The sequence below is a fragment of the Amblyomma mixtum genome, chromosome 9 (genome assembly GCF_055824585.1).
Source record: "Amblyomma mixtum isolate Tamu chromosome 9, ASM5582458v1, whole genome shotgun sequence".
Lineage (NCBI taxonomy): Eukaryota > Metazoa > Arthropoda > Arachnida > Ixodida > Ixodidae > Amblyomma > Amblyomma mixtum.
Genome location: NC_143020.1, coordinates 8,532,101 through 8,553,202, shown reverse-complemented (window position 1 = coordinate 8,553,202; position 21,102 = coordinate 8,532,101). Strand labels below are relative to the sequence as shown.

The 21,102-nt window shown below is 49.5% G+C and overlaps 1 protein-coding gene across 1 annotated transcript; it reads right to left on the bottom strand.

The window, feature by feature from the left end:
• Positions 1-1,393: 1,393 nt before the first annotated feature.
• Positions 1,394-17,805, bottom strand: LOC149328232 (BTB/POZ domain-containing protein 6-like). Its single transcript, XM_089558942.1, has 3 exons — positions 17,794-17,805; positions 17,451-17,671; positions 1,394-2,366 (listed from the first exon to the last, which is right to left on the bottom strand). Exons 1-3 carry the CDS (start codon positions 17,803-17,805, stop codon positions 1,760-1,762), a joined length of 840 nt encoding a protein of 279 aa, XP_089415068.1. The 3' UTR covers positions 1,394-1,759.
• Between the last annotated feature and the right edge of the window lie 3,297 nt (positions 17,806-21,102).

Genomic DNA, 21,102 nt, shown 5'->3' with positions numbered 1-21,102 from the left:
GCATCTAACAATGGAAAGTGTATTAGGCCCCTTAGCCGGCCCTAGGAAACAGAGACATGCAATGAACTTTTTTTGCTTATTTAAATGCCATCGTAAATATTCACAGGCTCTAATTTCACCTTGCATGTTTGCCCTCATGCACTTTTCTCGATGGGAACTTTGCTAGCCTATTTATCGATATATGCACATAATCAATTCATATGTAACATCATTACTCGTCGATGCACCTTAGTGCGCATTTATTGGCCGCAGTTTATCTTCTCCCTTTTTTGTTTTACTTTACCTTTTTTCCGCACCGCTCTCCTTCCACCTTTATCTCCGAAATTCCATTCCCCAAGCAGAGCAGCGTGACAGCGATTTTTAAACGCCGGCGAAATTCTTTTTCATTACAGGCTTTCTCTCTCTCTGAACTTGTGCAGTGTTTTCCTGAGAGCAAAATAAACTAACTGAGTGAATTGTCGATTAAGAGAAGAACCGATGACGCAGTACGCGTACCTCGCCTGTGAGCGGCGTACACGCATGCATAAGGCAGCCCGCACTGCTCTAGCGTGAGGAAAAATGCGGGAAACGCCAACAACATGAAAAAGTTGGTAGTGGCTTAGCTCTGCTATGCCAGGATATACGTAGCGTGAGCAGTGACGACACGTGGCTCTGCTCCGGCGGCAGCAGCGGCGAGCGCGCGCGGCGAGGCGCGCCAGCTGTGCGCAATGACGTCAGTTCGCGCATGCGCAGTATGGTCCACGGAGGGAGCACGCGAAACGGCGAGACTGTGGCCAATGTAGCTCACGCTACAAAAGCGAGGTGTGTGCTGAGGTCTGAACTTCGTCAGTGCAAAACTTACTGGGGCGCTTGAATTTCCTATCCTGCTCCACATTTGTAAATTCAGGCGCGTCAAAAACGAAACCACGCCGGCACGCAAAGCTCATAGCCGCAAAGCACCAAAACGTACAGAAATTCTGCCGGCCGCCTATGGCTGGCCGCTAGTATTCAAGATGTCTTTTTTCGGTCTTTCATGAATGATAAAAGCGCACTAGCGGTTCAAAAACAAAGCTTACTTCAATATTCAAACCCGCGTCATTCGTTTTGTGAGCCTGAGAGATCAGTGTTGTTTCCGGGTATTTCGTCACCGCGCTTAGACATGTGAGATTCGCCTGTGGCGGCGATACTCGTATTTTAGATCCTACTCTTTTCTAACTTACAATGGCTTTGATTTCACTGAGAGCGAGTTTTTGTGGTTAAGGGCTGGTCATCTATCGATACAAGCCAGCTTCAGCTTCTCCTCAGTTTCGCTTTAAATCACAAGAAACAGCATCTGTGTAATTACTACAAAAACGCGTCACTCCGGTGCCCTAATTTTTGGCCAGCAGGGACCTCTTCCAAAAACAAAAGTAAAGAAACAGACGAAAGTACTTTATTACCGCTCATGTACCGAACAGGACACACTAACGTCGCCCAGTGTTCCTTATTGGCTGTCCGTAAGCAAATATATGAGAATCTAACAATACTTGATAAACTTCAACCATTCGGTGATGCAGCGGAGCACAAAACACAATACAAAAAAATACGTGGTAATCGAAACTGCGAGGACACGAAAAAGACGTCTGATCTAAACTCAGAATTGGGGAAGCATCCTTCGGAAGCTAAGCAAAGTTCAAACGTAGCAGCTAGGTGTACGAGCGTAGAAGAGGGGTAGGCCGGAGGCTCTGGCCTTGGAAGTGGCCAGTAGCTGTCCGAGGAAAGGTGTCTACCTCGGGTGCACCTAAGGGGAGGTCTTCTCCTGCTTCACTCGGGGATAGTCGACGTTGCTGAAGCCTTCGGGTAAAGGCAGCGAACCTTTTTTCACAATATTGCTAAATACTGCACGAGCCTCGTGGTCGTCCAGGATTCCCCACAGGTTCGGTCCAGTAGCGAACTCCTCGGCCGAGAGCGCGAGGAACCGAAGTTTGGGGAAGAAGGGCTTCACGAGCGCTCGGAGCTCAGACTCTCCGTCAACGACACGGGCTGAGTGAAGCCACTGCTCCTCTGCCCATCTTTGGAGGGCCTGCATAACCGATATCTCGGGCACGTCAACGACGTGGTCGATGACGTAATCGACCGTGTACTCCGAAAAGCATGCGAACGCATCTGAGGACAGCACGGTGAGGCTATCTGCCAGGATGAGATCCAATGCAGGGAGGTCACTGTGATCTTCACCCATAGTGATGGCGTAGTCCAAGACCGTGCACACATCCTCTGGCATCATGTTGTGCTTCACATAAGCGATGCACTTTTCTGCGATTTCTGGCACCAGGTACTTGACAGCCGCGCTTCGAGTGCACACGGCCTGATGCACGGTTATCGCTTCCAGCTGGCCGCTGTAGAAGTACCTGCATTGAACACCATGGATATTAGTTGTTAGATAGTTCACGACACCCAATTTTCAAACATAAACTGCTTGCACTTGATTTCCAATATGCAAAAATGCAGTTCCTTGAAAATCTGAATTTATTACGTTAGGCAGATGTTTCAAGTGTGATTTATATTTCGCTGTTGTTTTTTAATAGCTTCCTGGTCTGGCACATTAGAGATCATTAACGCAAGGAAGGAATACCGGCCCCGCATCATCTCATTTACTACCCATGTGCTGGCAGGCCGGGGAACAGCGTATAATTGATAAGCTTTGCTGCAGAAATAAATTTCCTTGTTTTTTCGGGACCCTACTGCGTAGCATGTGCGCTTTTTTTCTTTCATTTACCCTAAAAGCCCATGTGGGCATTACATGGGGGGAATATCACGCAAGAAAAGCAAATTATAAAATTCAATAGTAGTATAAGGGTGCTTAAAGAGCATTCCGGAATACTTCGTAACAACAAGTCTAAGCCGCAGCCGTGGCTTCGAGGTAGAGCGCCCGCCTCGGCTTCGGGAGGTGGTGGGTTCGACTCCCGCCGCCGGCCGGGTACCCACCGGTTTTCTCAAAATGGGTACAAGCTGTGCCCCGGCCTGGTGCTCGGCTGCCCAGGGTTGCACTGCTTGGGTAGAAGAGCCTGCTCCTTCAAATCCCGTCACTGTGGGCAAAGAGTCACGTGCGCAGAAAAAAAAAGAAAAGAAAAAGGCCACAAATTGGGCTTATGCCGCACGAGGCGGACTTATGGTTGCTTGGCAGGGGAACTTATCACTCATCCGTCAAGGCAACTGTTTGGTCTAAGACCCTTTTCCCAAGCATCTCACCCTAGAAGAGCCGAGCACCAGGCCAGGGGAAATCTTGTACCCATTAAAGAAACCGGTGGGTACCCGGCGGCACTGGGGATCGAACCCAGCACCTCCCGAATGCGAGGCGGATGCTCTACCACAAGGCCACGCTTCGGTGCAAGAAGTTTTCGGCCTGCCAAAACAGCCTCCCCTGGCCATACACAGACTAGGCCAGGGCCAGGCCACTTCCCAAGTGCAAGTGTCTTGCACAAAGTGCTTGGTGCGCCCCCTCACCAGAGACTGCTCTTGCACCAATTTAGGTTTGGTCATCCTCGGGCTCGAAAGCCCTTCCATCGAGCGTGGCGGACTGACGAACTACTGCCACCCCGATGGTCGTGTGTGGGTCCAACCCACGAGCTTCGGAAAGGCGGGGTCGCTACTCCCCGTGGTGCACCTCTGTGATGTGCACCCCTGCCAGACGCCGAAGCGCCCTCGACTTCGGGTAATCCCTTCGCGCCGCACTGCAAGCGGGAGCCCGATTCTACCAACTTTTATTAAGCGTCTTGGATTTGACGCCGGCCCTGCAAGCAGGACCTACCGCCTACGTACCCGCAGTGCGAGTGTGGGCTTCATCCCACACCCGTCCGGTCTCACGACGGTACTACTCACAGACTCTCAAGGGACGCAAGCGCCAGTTCTGCTTTCGCTTTGCCCTCGCTCTCTTAGCCTACTGAGACGCCCGAAGGCCTCAGCGTTTCCCAGAGATGGCCCTGGTTTCCCGGAGGGGGAACGAGGGCAGACCCCAGCAGCGCTCCCGAGTGGTCTTTGGACACGGGTTACACAGGGATGCCCCTACCCCTGATGACTTTAGTCAGCGGGGATTTCCCTGCAGCGAATCTGCTGGAGACTTAGCCACAGCAGCCTATCCCTAGACTGCCGCAGCGTATGAACTCTCTCGCTTTAAGTCCTGGGATAGGATCACCACAGACCCTTCCCAGGATCAAAGTCCTGGGATGCATTAGCATCGCCTCCTATTTCACTGGATTACAGGAGTACGCAACTACTCCCAGCGTTTCGCCTCAGGACTTTCATCGCCAGTGCCATCACACCCCGCTAGGTAATAGGAGGACGCTATCCCTCCCAGTGTTAGCCGGCCTGGGAGCAACCCTAGTACACCACAGCCCCAGTCACAGCTTTTCAACTGCGGCCAGGTAGCCAACCCTCCGGTTGACAGCCGACAGCAAGCGGTGGTGCTGTGATAGACACAACACCCCAGTCAATCCAGCCCTGAGACGAGGCTGCTAACGTTTTGGGTGGGGCGGCGGCTCACCACACACCGAGCACCGCCAGCCCCGAGGCGCCGTACACCCTTTAGGGAGCACAGATTAGCCCTATTTTAATAGGGCCGCCTCGGGTGAGAGTTCACCCATGCGCTTAGGAACCCAAGCTCAGCCAGCCTTTGGCTTGCTTTACAGGCTCACGCCAACCGAGCCCGGCTGAAGAGACAGAGAACTTATGCAGCACAAATCTCCATCTCCTCCGAAGCGTAGCCTTGTGGTAGAGCATCCGCCTCGCATTCGGGAGGTGCTGGGTTCGATCCCCAGTGCCGCCGGGTACCCACCGGTTTCTTTAATGGGTACAAGATTTCCTCTGGCCTGGTGCTCGGCTCTTCTAGGGTGAAATGCTTGGGAAAAGGGTCTTAGAACCAAACAGTTGCCTTGACGGATGAGTGATAAGTTCCCCCGCCAAGCAACCGTAAGTCCGCCTCGTGCGGCATAAGCCCAATTTGTGGCCCTTTTTTTTCGCTTTGTCTACACGACACTCTGCCCACAGTGACGGGATTTGAAGGCGCAGGCTCCTTTCCCAAGCAATGTAGCCCTGGTAAGCCGAGCACCAGGCCGGGCCATAGCTTGTACCCATTTTGAGAAAACCAGTGGGTACCCGGCGGGTGGCGGGAGTCGAACCCATCACCTCCCGAAGCCGAGGCGGGCGCTCTGCCACGAGGCCATGACTGCGGTTTTACCTCAGCCGTGGCCTAGTGGTTTGGTCGCCCGCCTCGGCTGCGGGAGGTGGCAGGTTCGAAACCCACCGTCGGATACCCACCGTATATGGGTACAGGCTCCCCCCGACCTGGCGAACGGTTTGTTCAGGGGGTGCAGTCCTGGGAGAGGCTCCGTAGACCCTGCTATGCCCTTCGCGTACGTACCCTGTTTCGAACAATGATGATGATGATGTCCTCAGGCTTAATGGCCCTGATGGGTGATGGGTTCGACTCCCACCACCGGCCGGGTACCCACCGGTTTTCTCAAAATGGGTACAAGCTACGGCCCGGCCTGGTGCTCGGCTTACTAGGGCTACATTGCTTGGGAAAGGAGCCTGCGCCTTCAAATCCCGTCACTGTGGACAGAGTCGTGTAGCCAAAGCGAAAAAAAGGGCCACAAATTGGGCTTATGCCGCACGAGGCGGACTTATGGTTGCTTGGCGGGGGAACTTATCACTCATCCGCTAAGGCAACTGTTTGGTCTAAGACCCTTTTCCCAAGCATTTCACCCTAGAAGAGCCGAGCACCAGGCCAGGGGAAATCTTGTACCCATTAAAGAAACCGGTGGGTACCCGGCGGCACTGGGGATCGAACCCAGCACCTCCCGAATGCGAGGCGGATGCTCTACCACAAGGCCACGCTTCGGCCAGCCGCAGTCGTGGCCTAGTGGTCTGGGCGTCCGCCGCGGCTGCGGGAGGTGGTTGGATCGAAACCCACCGCCGGACACCCACCGGTAAAAAATGGGTACAAGCCACCCCCGGCCCGCGGACGGCTTCTTCAGGGGTGTGCATTGGAAGAGGCTCCGCTAACCCCGCTGCGCCCTTTCGGGGGCAAAACAAGTTTCGAACACACAGTGGAGAGTTGACAGGTTCTACCGAGTGTCGAGAGCTCGACGAAGTGAGTTCGCTCTAACGTGAGTTCAGTGGCACTGCTCCACAGCAAAAGCTGGCCCTGGCTGGCAGAGCATCCGCCTCGCATTCGGGAGGTGCTGGGTTCGATCCCCAGTGCCGCCTGGTACCCACCGGTTTCTTTAATGGGTACAAGATTTCCCCTGGCCTGGTGCTCGGCTCTTCTAGGGTGAAATGCTTGGGAAAAGGGTCTTAGACCAAACAGTTGCCTTGACGGATGAGTGATAAGTTCTCCTGCCAAGAAACCATAAGTCCGCCTCGTGCGGCATAAGCCCAATTTGTGGCCCTTTTTTTCGCTTTGGCTACACGACTCTCTGCCCACAGTGACAGGATTTGAAGGCGCAGGCTCCTTTCCCAAGCAATGTAGCCCTAGTAAGCCGAGCACCAGGCCGGGCCATAGCTTGTACCCATTTTGAGAAAACCGGTGGGTACCCGGCCGGTGGCGGGAGTCGAACCCACCACCTCCCGAAGCCGAGGCGGGCGCTCTGCCACGAGGCCACGGCTGCGGTCGTGGCCTAGTGGTCAATTACTCCCACACGACTTTGCCCACAGTGACGGGATTTGAAGGCGCAGGCTCCTTTCCCAAGCAATTTAGCCCTAAGAAGCCGAGCACCAGGCCGGGCCATAGCTTGTACCCATTTTGAGAAAACCGGTGGGTACCCGGCCGGTGGCGGGAGTCGAACCCACCACCTCCCGAAGCCGAGGCGGGCGCTCTGCCACGAGGCCGGTTTTTACCGGCCGCACCGAAGCGTGGCCTTGTGGTAGAGCATCCGCCTCGCATTCGGGAGGTGCTGGGTTCGATCCCCAGTGCCGCCGGGTACCCACTGGTTTCTTTAATGGGTACAAGATTTCCCCTGGCCTGGTGCTCGGCTCTTCTAGGGTGGAATGCTTGGGAAAAGGGTCTTAGACCAAACAGTTGCCTTGGCGGATGAGTGATAAGTTCCCCCGCCAAGCAACCATAAGTCCGCCTCGTGCGGCATAAGCCGAATTTGTGGCCCTTTTTTTTCACTTCTCCCAAACGTACACCCCTAAAGGAAGCCGAGCGCCAGGCCGGGGGACGCTTGTACCCTTTTGACCGGTGGGTGCCCGGCGGTGGGTTGGTTTCGAACCACCCACCTCCCGCAGCCGAGACGGGCGCTCAAACCACTAGGCCACGACTGCGGCAGTCGTGGCCTGATTCCATTTCCGGCCACCGAGCGTGACGGACGTGTGTGTCATGGGCTCCGTAGGAGCGGCTTCAGCGGCCCAGCAGGGCCGCGGTAACAGGAATATTGCTTCAGACAATGAGTACCAAGTTGTTTTGCCTAGTTTGCCAACAGGGCGTTTTGTTTTGAACACCGTTTTTCTACACTGTGATGTTAGGGCCCGCCCGTATCGGGCAGAAGATTTTCGCGATGCGCTCGCCGAGTTATCGCTCCTGCCGGAAGTGATTGCCCTCGGAGCCTACCGCATGAGCCATGTGTGGGCGGTGACTTTCAAGGACGAAGATGCGGTGAAAAAGATTGTCGGCATGGGTGAGCTGCTGGTGAAAAAGTGCCGCTGTATCGTAATTGATCCTGCCAACCAGGACGTTCGCATGAAAGTGCATTGGTTGCTACACAGCGTGCCCGACGACGACGTACGGTTTGCCTTCGAGCCGTACGGGAAGGTCACAGACGTCGGCCGAGAGCGGTGGCGGGTGCATGGCCTAGCAGATAAGGGCTCAACTACCAGACTGGTCACCTTGAAGTTGAAGCTGGGCGTAAAGTTGGACGACCTGCCGCACCAGGTGAGCGTCGCCGGAGAGTTGGCCCTCGTGGTCGTGCCAGGTAGGGCTCCGCTCTGCCTTCGGTGCCGTGGCACGGGCCACATTCGTCGCGACTGCCGCATCCCCAAGTGCAGTGCGTGCCGACGCTTCGGTCATGAGAGCAGCCAGTGCGAGCGGACGTATGCCAGCGTAACAGGACTGACAACCACCGACGACGCCTCAAACCTGCTCATGGACGAGGCGGACATGGAGGATGCAGCATCGGTGGCAAGTGCAAGAACGGAGGTAGCCGAAAATACGGTGATTCCACTGCCGCAGCAGGAGCAACCCGGAACCGAAGCGGTTACTGCAGAGCAGCATCAACCGCCTTTGCAGGATTCTTCGACAGCTGTGAGCGCCGAGCTGAAAACCTCAGTTGATTATGAAGCGGCTCCCAGCACCTCAGAACCCGAGGTTATGGACATCCTTAGCGCTTCAGCCAGCCTGCTGGCGGGGAAACGACCACACGACAAGACCCTTAGCGTTGGGACGAAGGAGGACGGCGGGGGCGGAGACGAGCCACCCACCAAAGCCCCAGGTATGCGGAGGTCTACCTTGAAGCCGCGACCGAACATTCCGGTCGATTCGCGGCAGGCGGGTAAACCGCCCCCGTAAATTTAGTTTGTCCAGCTAAGGTGGGTTGGGAGGGGTTTCCGTAAACGCCATGGCCCTCATCATGAGCGGTTCGTTTTTCGTGTTCGGGCTTGGAAAGAGGTGCCAAGTTTACTTGGACTGTCCTTTTTTGTTGGTTAGAGTTTCTTTTTTTTTTCCTGGCCTTCGACGCGCTTATCGCCACAGTATCATGACCACAGACCCTTGGGCTATTGTAATGGGCACCATTCTACCGTGTAACCATGGCGGTTAATATCGAAAGAGCGCTACGGGTAGCGACGTTAAACGTACGGGGCCTTGGAGCAAGACGACGACAATGTCAGCTTAGTCGCCTTCTCTTAGATAATGACTTACATATAGTGGGAATCCAAGAGACAAAAATTGAGAGCCAGGAGCTCACCGACCGAATGGTGTCCAATTTTCGTGCTCATTTCGATGTGTGTATTTCTCACGCGATTGGTGGATCAGGTGGTTGCGCCATATTCATACGCAACAACTTTGGAATCTGCGTGCAGTCAGTATTTTCATGTGACAGTGGACGCCTCTTAATCGCTGATATCGTCTTTGGCGAATTGGAGTGTCGCGTCATCTGTGTATACGCGCCGAATATTGACATGGAACGGCGGGCATTCTTTGAAAGGCTTGAGGCGTACCTAAACTGTCAGAAAGTGATAATACTGCTAGGCGATTTTAACTGTGTTTGCAATGTTGATGACCGCGCAAAACATTCGCGTGTTCGTGACAAGAGTGCAGAATTTCTTAATACACTTGTGCACGAATATGACCTTGAAGACATTGGTAGCGTTTTCGCCAGCGGTACTCGTCCGCAGTTTACACACTTCCAGCAAGACAGCCATGCAAGGTTAGACAGATTATATGTCTCTGCCGAATTGATACCAATGTGTAGCGAGTACGAAGTGAAACCCATCGCATACAGCGATCACTGCTTGGTAACGGCCGCCTTTGGAAAGACGCAGAGGAAACGAATCTTTAGCTGGGACTTGTGGAAAATGAATGCGCAGCTGTTGGATGACGAAGCTTTTGTCGACGCTGTAACGAAAGAACTGAAAAATTTGACGGCAAGCGAGCCAGAAAGTTACGCCATTCGTTGGGAAGATTTTAAGCAGAAAGTAAAAACAATGGCTATTGAAAGAAGTAGTGTCATTCGACGCAATCAGAAAGAAGCAGAGACAAAGCTTCGCCAGCAACTGCAGTTTTTTGTTAGTATGGAGAATGTCGAACCTGGTCTGTGTGTTAGAGGAATAAAGGAAGTGAAAACTGAACTTGAACGGATAGATTCGGAGAAGTACAAGGCGGCAGTAGTGAGATCAAGGTCCGAGAAGCTGTGGGCGGGAGAAATGCCAACCAAGCGGGCTCTCTCAGATGAAAAAAGATACGCATGTCAAAAAGAAATCCGCCAACTAGCTATAGGTGAAAACATCACGTCTAACAGAAATGAAATTAAGCATGCGATTGCAGAGCACTTTAAAGAAATTCTAAGCCATCCACGGGACCTTAAAGATTGTTTCCAAAAAGAATTCCTTCCGTTGATGCCAAAGCTTGACGAAGAAGTAAGGACACAGCTAGAACAACCAATCACACCAAGTGAGATAGAATGCGCAATAAATGAGCTGGCAGTCGGGAAAGCACCTGGGCCGGATGGCTTAGGGGCCATTTTCTATAAAACCTTCCGGTCTGAGGTTGCCCAAGTTCTTTATCACGTTGTTAGCGAAGCGTATGACCAGAAAAGACTACCCTTGTCCTTCACAACCTCGCATATCGTGCTAATCCCGAAGAGTGATGATGCTCAGAAACGTTTGTTGCCAGGCTCATATCGCCCAATAACTCTTGCTAACGTCGACTATAAAATATTCACCAAAGTTCTAGCAAAGCGACTGCAAGGCGTTATTAAGAAGTTGGTTGGACCACACCAGACTTGTGGCATTAAAGGCCGCACTATCGCGACGAATGTGCACGTGGCTCGAAGCGTGCTCGAGTGTTGCGACGTGCTGGGCGATCACGTCGCGATGATGCAGCTTGACCTGGCAAAAGCCTTCGACCGTGTCTCGCACGAGGCATTGCTCTGCATACTTGAACACACAAATGTGGGCAGTGTGATTACGGAAGGCGTCACGATGGCGTACAAAAAATGTACAACGCGTATTATTGTTAACGGTGAGCTCACTGATAGCTTGTGCGTGCTCTCGTCGGTGAGGCAGGGATGCCCCCTTTCACCACTGCTGTTTGCCGCTTATCTTGAGCCACTCTGTCTGGCGATGGAACATAATGCGCGCATAACAGGTTACAGACTACAGGCTGCCGAAGTCAAAATTCTGGCGTACGCGGATGACATCGCGGTGTTCTGCGCCAGCAAAGATAGCATTAGAGAGGCAACTAATGTCGTCGAAAAGTTTTGTGATGCGACTGGAGCCCAGATAAACTGGGATAAAAGTCATGGCTTCTGGCATGGCGATTGGGTGGACACACCAGAAGCCTTTTGTCGGCTCACCTGGTCAATGGTGCCAACGCAGTACCTTGGTGTGCCTCTCGGAAATTATCGCGACCCTGAACCGTACTGGAGGGATCAAGCCTTGATGGCTAAAGAAAAGGCGAACGGGTGGCAAGGCAAGCAACTGTCGATGTTTTCTAGAGCCACTGTCTGCAACCTTTTTTTGATATCAAAAATCTGGTACGTCATGAATGTGTTGTGTGCGGCGAGGATGAGCATTCAAAAAATGCACCGGGTTTTTGCTATTTTTATTTGGGCCTCGACTTGGGAGCGGTCCAGTCGAACGAATTTGTTTTTGCCTGTAAAGAAAGGAGGTCTTGGCCTGGCTCACTTGTTTCTGCGACAAATTGTGGCACGCTTTGTTTTTTTACGGGATCAGAATGATATCTTCCTGCGCACAGTTATACAAGTAAGACTGTATAGACTTCTGCCTGGATTCGTAGTCTCGTCTGTGCAAAATATGTGCGGAAGGGTGACTGGATACCTGCATGAAGTTGTTTTATCGTATAGGCTGTTGAATGTACGTTTTTCCCAGCAGTACCTGTCAACCGTTACAAAGAAAAAACTCTACAGAGACCTTGTAGATGTCATGCTCCCTGTACCTTTGTACCGTTCTCCACATCGCGGTGGCCCAGGACAGGACGTCCTAAAAAGAGTGAAGAAAATGCCTATACTACCCTCCGCCAAATCGTTCTTTTTCAAGTTACATACAAACACCCTCCCAGTTAAGACCTGGCTTCACGATAAAGGACTCTTCATTCCCTGGAACACTGACTGCTTTTTATGCAAGAAACCCGAAACAATAGAACACGTATTTCTAGACTGCTGGGACCCGATCTTTCATTGGGATGTACTCCAAAGAACTTTAAAAAAACAGTTACCCCTGGATCCGTACGGCATACGTTTCTTGCCTGTGAATCCCTCAGAGGAAATACCTTATGACCTCATTATGGTCCTGGGCCTCCACGCGGTGTGGAAAACACGAATGCAGTTTGAACACGCGGACTTGGTTGTTCGCCCGGTTCGCGAACATTTCATTGAGAGCGTTGTGCGCTTAAGAAATGTGTACAACGCACTGCCTGATCCACCACAATGGATAACTGTACTAGATGGATTAATGTCGCTCAAAAAATTTTAAAGTCGTGACGGCCGAAGTGTGGCCGCCATGTTTTATTTCTTGTAACCTCTTGATTTGTACGTCAAAATCGGCAATAAAGAAAAAAAAAAAGCAGTCGTGGCCTCGTGGCAGAGCGCCCGCCTCGGCTTCGGGAGGTGTTGGGTTCGACTCCCGCCGCCGGCCGGGTACCCTTTTTACCCTTTTATTGGTCCTCTCAAAAAAAAGAGGTAAAAAAACATAAAAGAAAGAGAGAGGATCCCTGGACCAGCAATGCTTTGCCAGGCTTAACGCCAATTCAAAATAAATGAAAAATAACAATGTTTCAAAGAAGAAAAAAAAAATTAAGCGAAAAACAGAGCATAAAAAAAAACTCATAAGAAAAGAAAACAAAAGTCTCGTCATAGTAAGTTAGACGCAGGCAGATAGCCAAAGCACAGCGTGCAGTCCGCGAAATAAATAAAAATAATAATAAAAAGAAAACCCAAGTCACTGCAAAGTCATTGTCACCGTAACAGTCAAAGAAAGCACTGAGCGCCGGCCACAAAATAAAGATGACAAAAATAAAAACATAATCAAGACAAAAGAAAAAAAAACCGAAGTCACAGTCACTCAGACAATGACACAGTCACAGTCACGCAGTCAATACAAAGTCGCAGTCACACAGTCAAGGACGTAGTCACAGTCACGCCACGACAAAGCCACCTATGCTCAATAAAGGAGCACGGGACGCTCCGCTGTGCAAAGCTTGGGGAAGAGAGATTAGAGGAAAGAGAGAAGTCAGCGTGAATAATTTGGAATTGTACTACTTATGAGGTGAACCATTTGAAGGAGAAGAGCACGAGCAGCAGGGTTTCGGAGAAGGGAGGGGTAAACAGATGGTGTGATGTCCGATGAGCAAAGAGATTTTAAACGAGAAACTAAAGAAGCAGTAACAGAACAGTCCCGGAAGTAATGACGGATATTTTCACATAACAATCCACAGGAACAAGTTGAAGACGGAGAGAGGCCAAATCTTTTAAAATAGAACGGAAATCTACCATGCCCAGTAAGTAACGTTATTAGAGGATTCCTGTGTAGACGAATAAGGGGAATGTTAAGTGTATCAGGGATCCAGTTGAATAGTTCAGTGCCACCATTATTCTCGCGCCAAAAAATGCTCCATAAAAGAAGTGAAGAATGATGCAAACGGGAACGAACGCAACGGCGTGAAAGGGTAGAAATATATAAACTTCCAAACTGGCCGGCACTACCAGCAGCTTGGTCGGCTAACTCGTTTCCAAAGATTCCAGAATGACCCCGGATATGAAATAAAAGAAATGGGGCTAAAGAAGACAAACGATAGAGATCTTTCTTAATTGCAATAATAGTCGGATTGTAAGAAGTAACTGAAGACAGCGCAGAAAGCAGAGACAGAGAATCAGTGTAAAAATGAACAGGCGTAGAGGGAGGGTTCTGAATAGCATAAACAACAGCAGAATGAAAGGCTACAAGCTCAGCGGCATAGGCGCTAGAGGGTGGTTCTAAAGATAGACGGTGTACATGGACAATATTTTGTGTTGAGCTAAGAACAACAAATGCTGCACCAGCTGAGCGAGGAGTGAAAGACCCATCAGTGTAAATATGCAGGGCACGTTGACAAGAAAAGAATACAGCTTCTTGAGAACTAAGTTGAACAAAAGAAAATTTAAATTTTAATGAGCGATGGTCTGACCAGGGATCAAATAAAGGTTGAATGTGAGAGGGATCATAAAAAGTATTGCCGTACACTACGGATTGACGTAACGTGAAAAGCATAAACTCTGCGCATAACTGATCCAGATAGATAGGCAGAGGAAGAACGTTCGCAAGAACATGAAGAGCAGCGGTTCGCGTAGTATGATAGGCACCAGTAAGAGCCAGAAGGGGAATTCGTTGAAGCGATAAAACACGATCTCTTAGCCGAGAAAGGGGGCAATGAAACCACCAAGCTGGGGCGGCATAGGTAATTGTAGGGAGAATAACCTGATGATAAATTTGGCGCATATGAGAAGGAGAAACACGAAAATGGAAATGGAACCAGTTAAGGAGCTTGGTGGTAGATGCAAGAATTTTCGTTTGCAAATAATTAACATGGGGAATAAAGCTTAAGTAAGAGTCAAAGACAACACCTAATAATTTAATACTCGGTTCACACTTGAGACTGTAAGTGTCTAGTCGAATAGTCGGCTTACGCTTATGTAACGCCGGAGCTCCATTAAAAAACAAAACATAAGAACACTTTTCTGGGTTTAACTGAACGCGGGACGTGGTACACCAGTTTTGGATTAAAGTTAAAACATTTGAGCCCAGCGTTGACAACTCGCGGCTAGTTTTGCCAGGGATGAGTACAATGGTGTCATCTGCATATGCCTGAATGTGGATAGGTGAGGGCACAGGAAGGTTTAGGAGATCATATAGCAAAATGTTCCAAAGCAGTGGCGAAAGTGGTGAACCCTGCGGACTGCCGAGGGAAGAAGGCACAGAAAGAGTACAAGAAGGAGATTGATAGGTCAAATGGCGGTTATGAAGGAAAGACTCCAGAAGGGAATATAGATTTCGAGGGCAACGATGCTTTCGTAAAAAATGTAAAACCAGAGGGTGCCAAACACTATCAAATGCTCCTCTGAAATCCAGAGAAATTAGAACCACAGGAATTTTTTGTTGTTTATAACTATGTAAGAACTCCCGCAAATGATATAGAGCCTGAACAGAACTGCGACCATGCGTGAAACCATACTGATTTCTATGAAGTAATTTGTTTTGGCGCAGGAAGTAATACAGCCGACCATATATTAAACGCTCGAGCACCTTACCGAAAGACGAATTAATACAGATCGGTCGGTAAGAATTTGGAAGGTGCTTTGGTCTGTTCGGTTTGGGAATGAAAGTAATTCTGCTAATTCTCCATGTCTGCGGAAAGTAACCCAAGTGCAAGGCAGAATTAAAGAGGGAGACGAAAAACAAGGGATGAGCGTTAAACAAGGCGACAACAAAACGGGGAGAGATAAGATCAGGCCCTGGAGAAGACGACAAATCTAATGAATTGATGACAGCTTCGATCTCCGCAGCAGTGAACGGTAAATCTTGGACTGGGTTATTGTAAGGCTGCGCAGTAATGTCCCGAACATGAGTATGAAAAGGGAGATCACGGGAAGAATCATCTGTAGCGACGTGAGTACGAAGGAGCAACTGTATAGCGTCAGGAAGCGTTTCAGTATATGTGCCATCAGCGTACCGTAGAGGAGGGATAATGGAAGGGCACCTGAGCTTGCCAAAAGCATGTTTATATGGCTTACCAAAGAGATATTTACGTGTAGCTGTGGAGCAGATCTCTTTTATATAACTATCATGTGTGGTTCTGATGTTAGAGCGATACTGAGCAAGAGCTTTATAATAAATTGAACGCTGAAGAATTCTCAGCTGTGGGTCTGAAATGCGTTGAAAACGGCGACGAAGAGCGCGCACACGGGACCTCTCCATGCTCAAATCAGCCGTCCACCAAATGGAACCCTCGGGAAAATGTGGTTTAACCAAACGCAAGTTTTTCTTGTAAAGTGACATAAAGGTGGCGTTAAATTTTGAGAGGACATGATCAAGAGCACACGCCGAATGAAACTGATAATTGTAAAAAGATTTGAACCAAGGCAACGAAGTTAACTGGGCAATTAAGCGGCTGGAGCTGGCTCTGGTAAGCCGCTTGAACGGCGACAACGGTTGGGAAAGAAAAGAGTATGTAATAACCCACCGGTTTTCTCAAAATGGGTACAAGCTATGCCCCGGCCTGGTGGTCGGCTTCCCAGGGTTGCATTGCTTGGGAAAGGAGCCTGCGCCTTCAAATCCCGTCACTGGGAGAATTGATGAAAATATGCAAAATATAATATGCCAAAATTGAAAACAGCCAGCATAGAATACAACATACTCCATGGCTTTAGAGCAACAACAAAGATTCCAAGCAAACCGGTCAAAACATAAATCTTGCATACCTACTCTGTTAAACTCTTTTTTACTGTAAAGAACTTATCGCAATCAACCGGTTTAAATATAGAATGGGGGAGGGTATTTCACTCTCTTAGTATCTGGTGCAAAAACGAAAATCTAACGGCGTGTGTGCATATGGAGGTTCGACTTTTTTATTCTGGTCAAATCGATGAAATGTACGTATGGCAGGTAATATTGGCGCTATGGAAAATACCGTGCGGCGTTAAAGTATAATTTACAAAAGGAAGGCATTACGTAATATCTGACGTCTGCTATCCAACCTTGGGAGGTTAAGGTTAACATTTATCGCAGTAATGCTTGGGTAACGCGAGTATTGACGTGCGAGGAATCGACTGGCCCTGTTTTGCGTTGTCAATACAGTGCGGTTTATGAGGACACCAATGATTGACGCACATTCAGATTTGATCTGACCAGCGTAGTATAAGCAAATAGTCGTGTATATTTATTACATTTGCAAAGTGACCGGCGTATAAAACCTAGCGTTTTATATGTGTCAGTCAGAAGGTGATTAATATGAATATTCCACGAATAATTAGGGGTTAAATACACTCCTAAGGATCTGGAATACTCAACAGATTCTATTTCACTGTTACTGATTGTGTATGTGTTCGACAAAACGTTGCATCGGGTACTGAAACGCGTTAATTTATTTTTTAGTGGTAACATAAAGTTTTCATTCACAGCACCACCTTTCTAAGTTGTACAAATCATTCATTAACATAATACAGCCGGTAAAATTGGAGATTGCCCGGCAGATGGCCCAATCACCGGCAAATTACCTCATTGATCATGTAATGCTGGATGCAATATCGTTTATGAATAATAAGGCTGGTGTTTCTGTTCCTTTATATATTTATTTAGTTTATTTACTTATTAAGATCGGCCCCGTAATATCCATACGTCTTTTTACAGTAGAGTGACGAGGTGATGTCGACCAAGTACGTATATGTGGAAGGTGTTCCGCGCAGTACTGTCTTCCGCGGTCGCATCGTAAAGGACATATTTGCGTTGTGTATGAGCAAAACGCAATCGCAGGAGTATTTCTAGTTTACCAGCTCAACAGTCATGGCACATGTCACGCGACGTTGCAGTGGATCAACTGCAAAATCACGAGTGAACGTACCGAAGTTGTAGGTACGAATTGCGCACAAAAGACACACACAGGAAAAAAAACACACACGAGGGAGACTGACACTCGTGTGTGTTTTTTTCCTGTGTGTGTCTTTTGTGCGCAATTCGTACCTACAACAGTATGCACCAACTCGCCCAACAAGAAGTTCTTCTGAACGTACCGAAGAAGGCGAAGAACACCGTCCGGGTGCAAGTCTGTGATGATTACACGTTCTTCCTTGGGGAAGTCTCCATAGAACATGGCTTTGAAGACGTCATTCTGCAGCGCTAAGATCAGGCGATGCGCCTTGAATGACTTCCGCTGGTCGGGAAAGTGGGCACAATCCACGACGATCTCTACGCCGGCAATGTCCCCAGTGTTGAGAAATCTTGCAAAAGAGAACTGAAAGGGAAGGACAGAGGTTAGGATTGTATCATTATTTGTCAACATCACATCATCAAATCTAAGAACACGGCTATATAACCCGGTTCCAAAAACAACAAAAAACTGAATGAGAGGCCCACATTCTCGTCCATCACTGCTGGTGAAGCAACTGACTTTCGTGGTCTGCTAAGCACAACGCATGTTGGCTAATGCATATGCCCCCCTCCCCCTTGGCTATTTCTCGCTCTGAAACTTCAACTGTCGCATCGACATGCGCAATTTTAAGCTTGTAATTATACAGGGTGTTTCACCAAATATGTTTTGGGCGACAAGGAAACCATCGTCACTAAGCAGAGTCGAGTCGTGGGAGGTGGGGGGAAGAGACATGGCCTGGCACACTGATTACTCTATTAGACTGGCCCAGTGGAGAGGAGGCACGGCGTGTCACACAATGATGGTATAGATGACAGGCGGAGACTGGAGTCTTACCTAGCCGTTTGCTGGACTTCTGAGTAAGTTTACTCTAATATGAGTTTACTCTCCTCACAAGCCAACCGACGAGTGGAGGAGCTTTTCGGCCGCGCGGATCGTTTGTCTTCGTTGTCCTCGCATGCCCCTACGAGAAGAGGTGGCAGCGCCAAAACTGTCTTGGTCACGCCACCCGCCACCGTCAGGGGGCTAATGCTAACTCATACTGGACCGCACGAAACGCATAGGTCGTCTGCGTCATTCTGCCGCTCATGAATTATCGGGGGCTAAAGTAAACGTGTCGAGAGGGGCCTAAAGGAGTGCATCATCAGATGCCACCCGCATGCAGTCCTCCGCATGCTACATCCTGCACCTAAACCGCGTAAAGTCAATTCTGGGATAGTCTCTCAGACACCCTGGGCACATTAAGGGTTATTCACTTCGGAGAAACTTGCTAATACACCTTATGCTAGCCAACAATCTGCTAATTTGTTTGTTTTTTTTACTCGCGCAGTGAATAATGTCACTGGTGAAGCGTGTTTTATTTTTTCACTTAGTGCAGCACAGTTTTATGCGCAGCTTCGAACCAAGCAAGTTGATTTTGAGAACCAATATCAAAGAGTTCATGGGCTGTAAAAAGTTATGAAAGTGGCATGAAACGCACTATTAAACAGGCAACAAATCACGAATACAGGAGCAAACTGAAGGACGGCTAAAAATATTTTGAGTCACTTTTCGTCTAGGTCATTTCTTGCTTCATTCAAAAACCACGCGCTTGTGGCAAGGAGCAGAATGAGGCAATCAAATCAGGACACTTCGCAACGCGCGTATAACGTGACACTAGATGTTTCTAGCATACAGGAGACGTACTCATCATCATCATCATCAGCCTGACTCCGTCCACTGCAGGGCAAAGGCCCCTCCCATGTCTCTCCAATTACCCTTGTGCTTTGACAGCTGGGGCCACCGTACCTCCCCAAACTTTTTTAATTTTCTTAACACCGTCCTGCTCTTCCTGTCTAACTCATTGATAATGCTTTGCAGCTCATCTCCTGAGTGACTTGGCAAGGCAATGTCATCAGCGAATCGCAAATTATTTACGTATTCTTCATTAACTCTTAAACCCTACTGTTCGCCCAAAAAAAAATGCTTCTGAACACCTCCTGTAAGCTGGCGGTGAATAACATCGGCGAGAACGTGTCTTCCGGCCTGACACCCGTCATTACTGGAATTTTATTGCTGACTTTACGAAATACTACGGTAGCTGTGGAGTCATTATAGATATCTTCCAATATTCTCACATAACACTCTTCCACACCCTGATTCCGCACTGCCTGCATGACTGCGGAGGTTTCAAGTGAGTCGAATGCTTTCTCGTAATCAATGAACGCTTCATATAGGGGTCGATTATATTCGGTGCATTTCTCTATCACCTATTGGATAGTCTGAATACGGTCTATTGTCGGGTATCTTCTATGAAAGCCTGCCTGGTCATTTGGTTCATTGCAGTCTAAGGTTGTCCTGATTCTGTTTGCGATTACCTTGTAGGCAATACACAATAAGCTGATCCGTCGGTAATTTTTCAAGTCCTTGACGTCTCCTTTTTTCATGAATTAAGCTAATGTTAGCCTTCTTCCAAGCTCCTGGTACGCTCGAGGTCACAAGGCATTGCGCATACAGGGTGGCTAGTTCTAGGTGCAGCGATAGCCTAGAGGTAGAGCATTCGCCTCGCGTGCTAGAGGCCCGGTGTTCGAATCCTGGTGCTGCACAATTCTCCATCGGGTTTAAATTAAGAAATAAAAAACTCCTTCCCCCCCCCCCCCCCCCCGTGTCGATGGAATGTATAACCAGGCCTGGGGTGCGGCCTGATCTCTGTGACCAGAACCGACCACGCATTCCCATACCAGTGCAGGATATGGCCGCCCTACTGTAGTACTTGACCACAACTTTCTATGAACAAACCAATTAACCCTGGACCCTCCGTCCCCAACGGCTGCGGAACAACTGACCAAGGCGGCGTTGAGACATGTGACGCAGCGGAGGGTGCCAAGAATCACTGGCTCCGGACAGGCTGCCATTGGTAACTGAACCTGGCAACGTTTAACGCCAGAACAACCTAATCTAGTGAGGCTAGTCTAGCCTAGGAGCACAGATGAGGCGTATACAGTACAAAAGGGCTGGCACGTACTGTATTGTCGTCGACTAGCGGAAAGATCTAGAACTAGGCGTGGGATTCCTCATCAATAAGGATATAGCTGGCAACGTGTAGGAGTTTTATAGTATTAACGAGAGGGTGGCAGCTATCATAATTAGGCTTAATAAGTGGTGCAATCTGAAGGGGGCACAGGCCTACTGTGTTGTCGTCGACTAGCGGACAGACCTAGAACTAGGCGTGGGATTGCTCATCAATAAGGATATAGCTGGCAACGTGTACGAGTTCTATAGTATTAACGAGAGGGTGGCAGCTATCATAATTAGGCTTAATAAGTGGTGCAATCTGAAGGGGGCACAGGCCTACGCGCCGAAATAAAATTGTGGGCGACCACGTAGCTTAATGCACGATTGAGGGGTCCACTGTTCCAAGAGGGCAGTTATGCAGCTTTCCTTCGGTTTCCAAGCTCCCGCTCCATTGGTTTCGAAGGTTAAAACGCGACTAAGGTGTCTGCTGCTGGTTACAACGGACAACGGCGACGGCTACGCCGCGAAACGCAGAGACGGGCGCCAAAGAGCTGCGCTCTAAAATTGGCTGCGGTTTTACTACTACTGAACCTGGTAGTGTTGGGTCTGGGCCTCCGAGCCAAGAAACGGTCGAGGGCACGGTGAGTCAAAGGACTTTTATGTACAGTATGTACAAGGGCTTTTACATGATACAAGGGCCAAGAGCACCACGGGCTAGCACAAAGAAGGGCGGCCCCGGCGGCGAGCGTAGCTCCGGCGTGATGGCTCTTCTTCTGCCCGTCTGCTGCGCGGGCCCGTTGTTG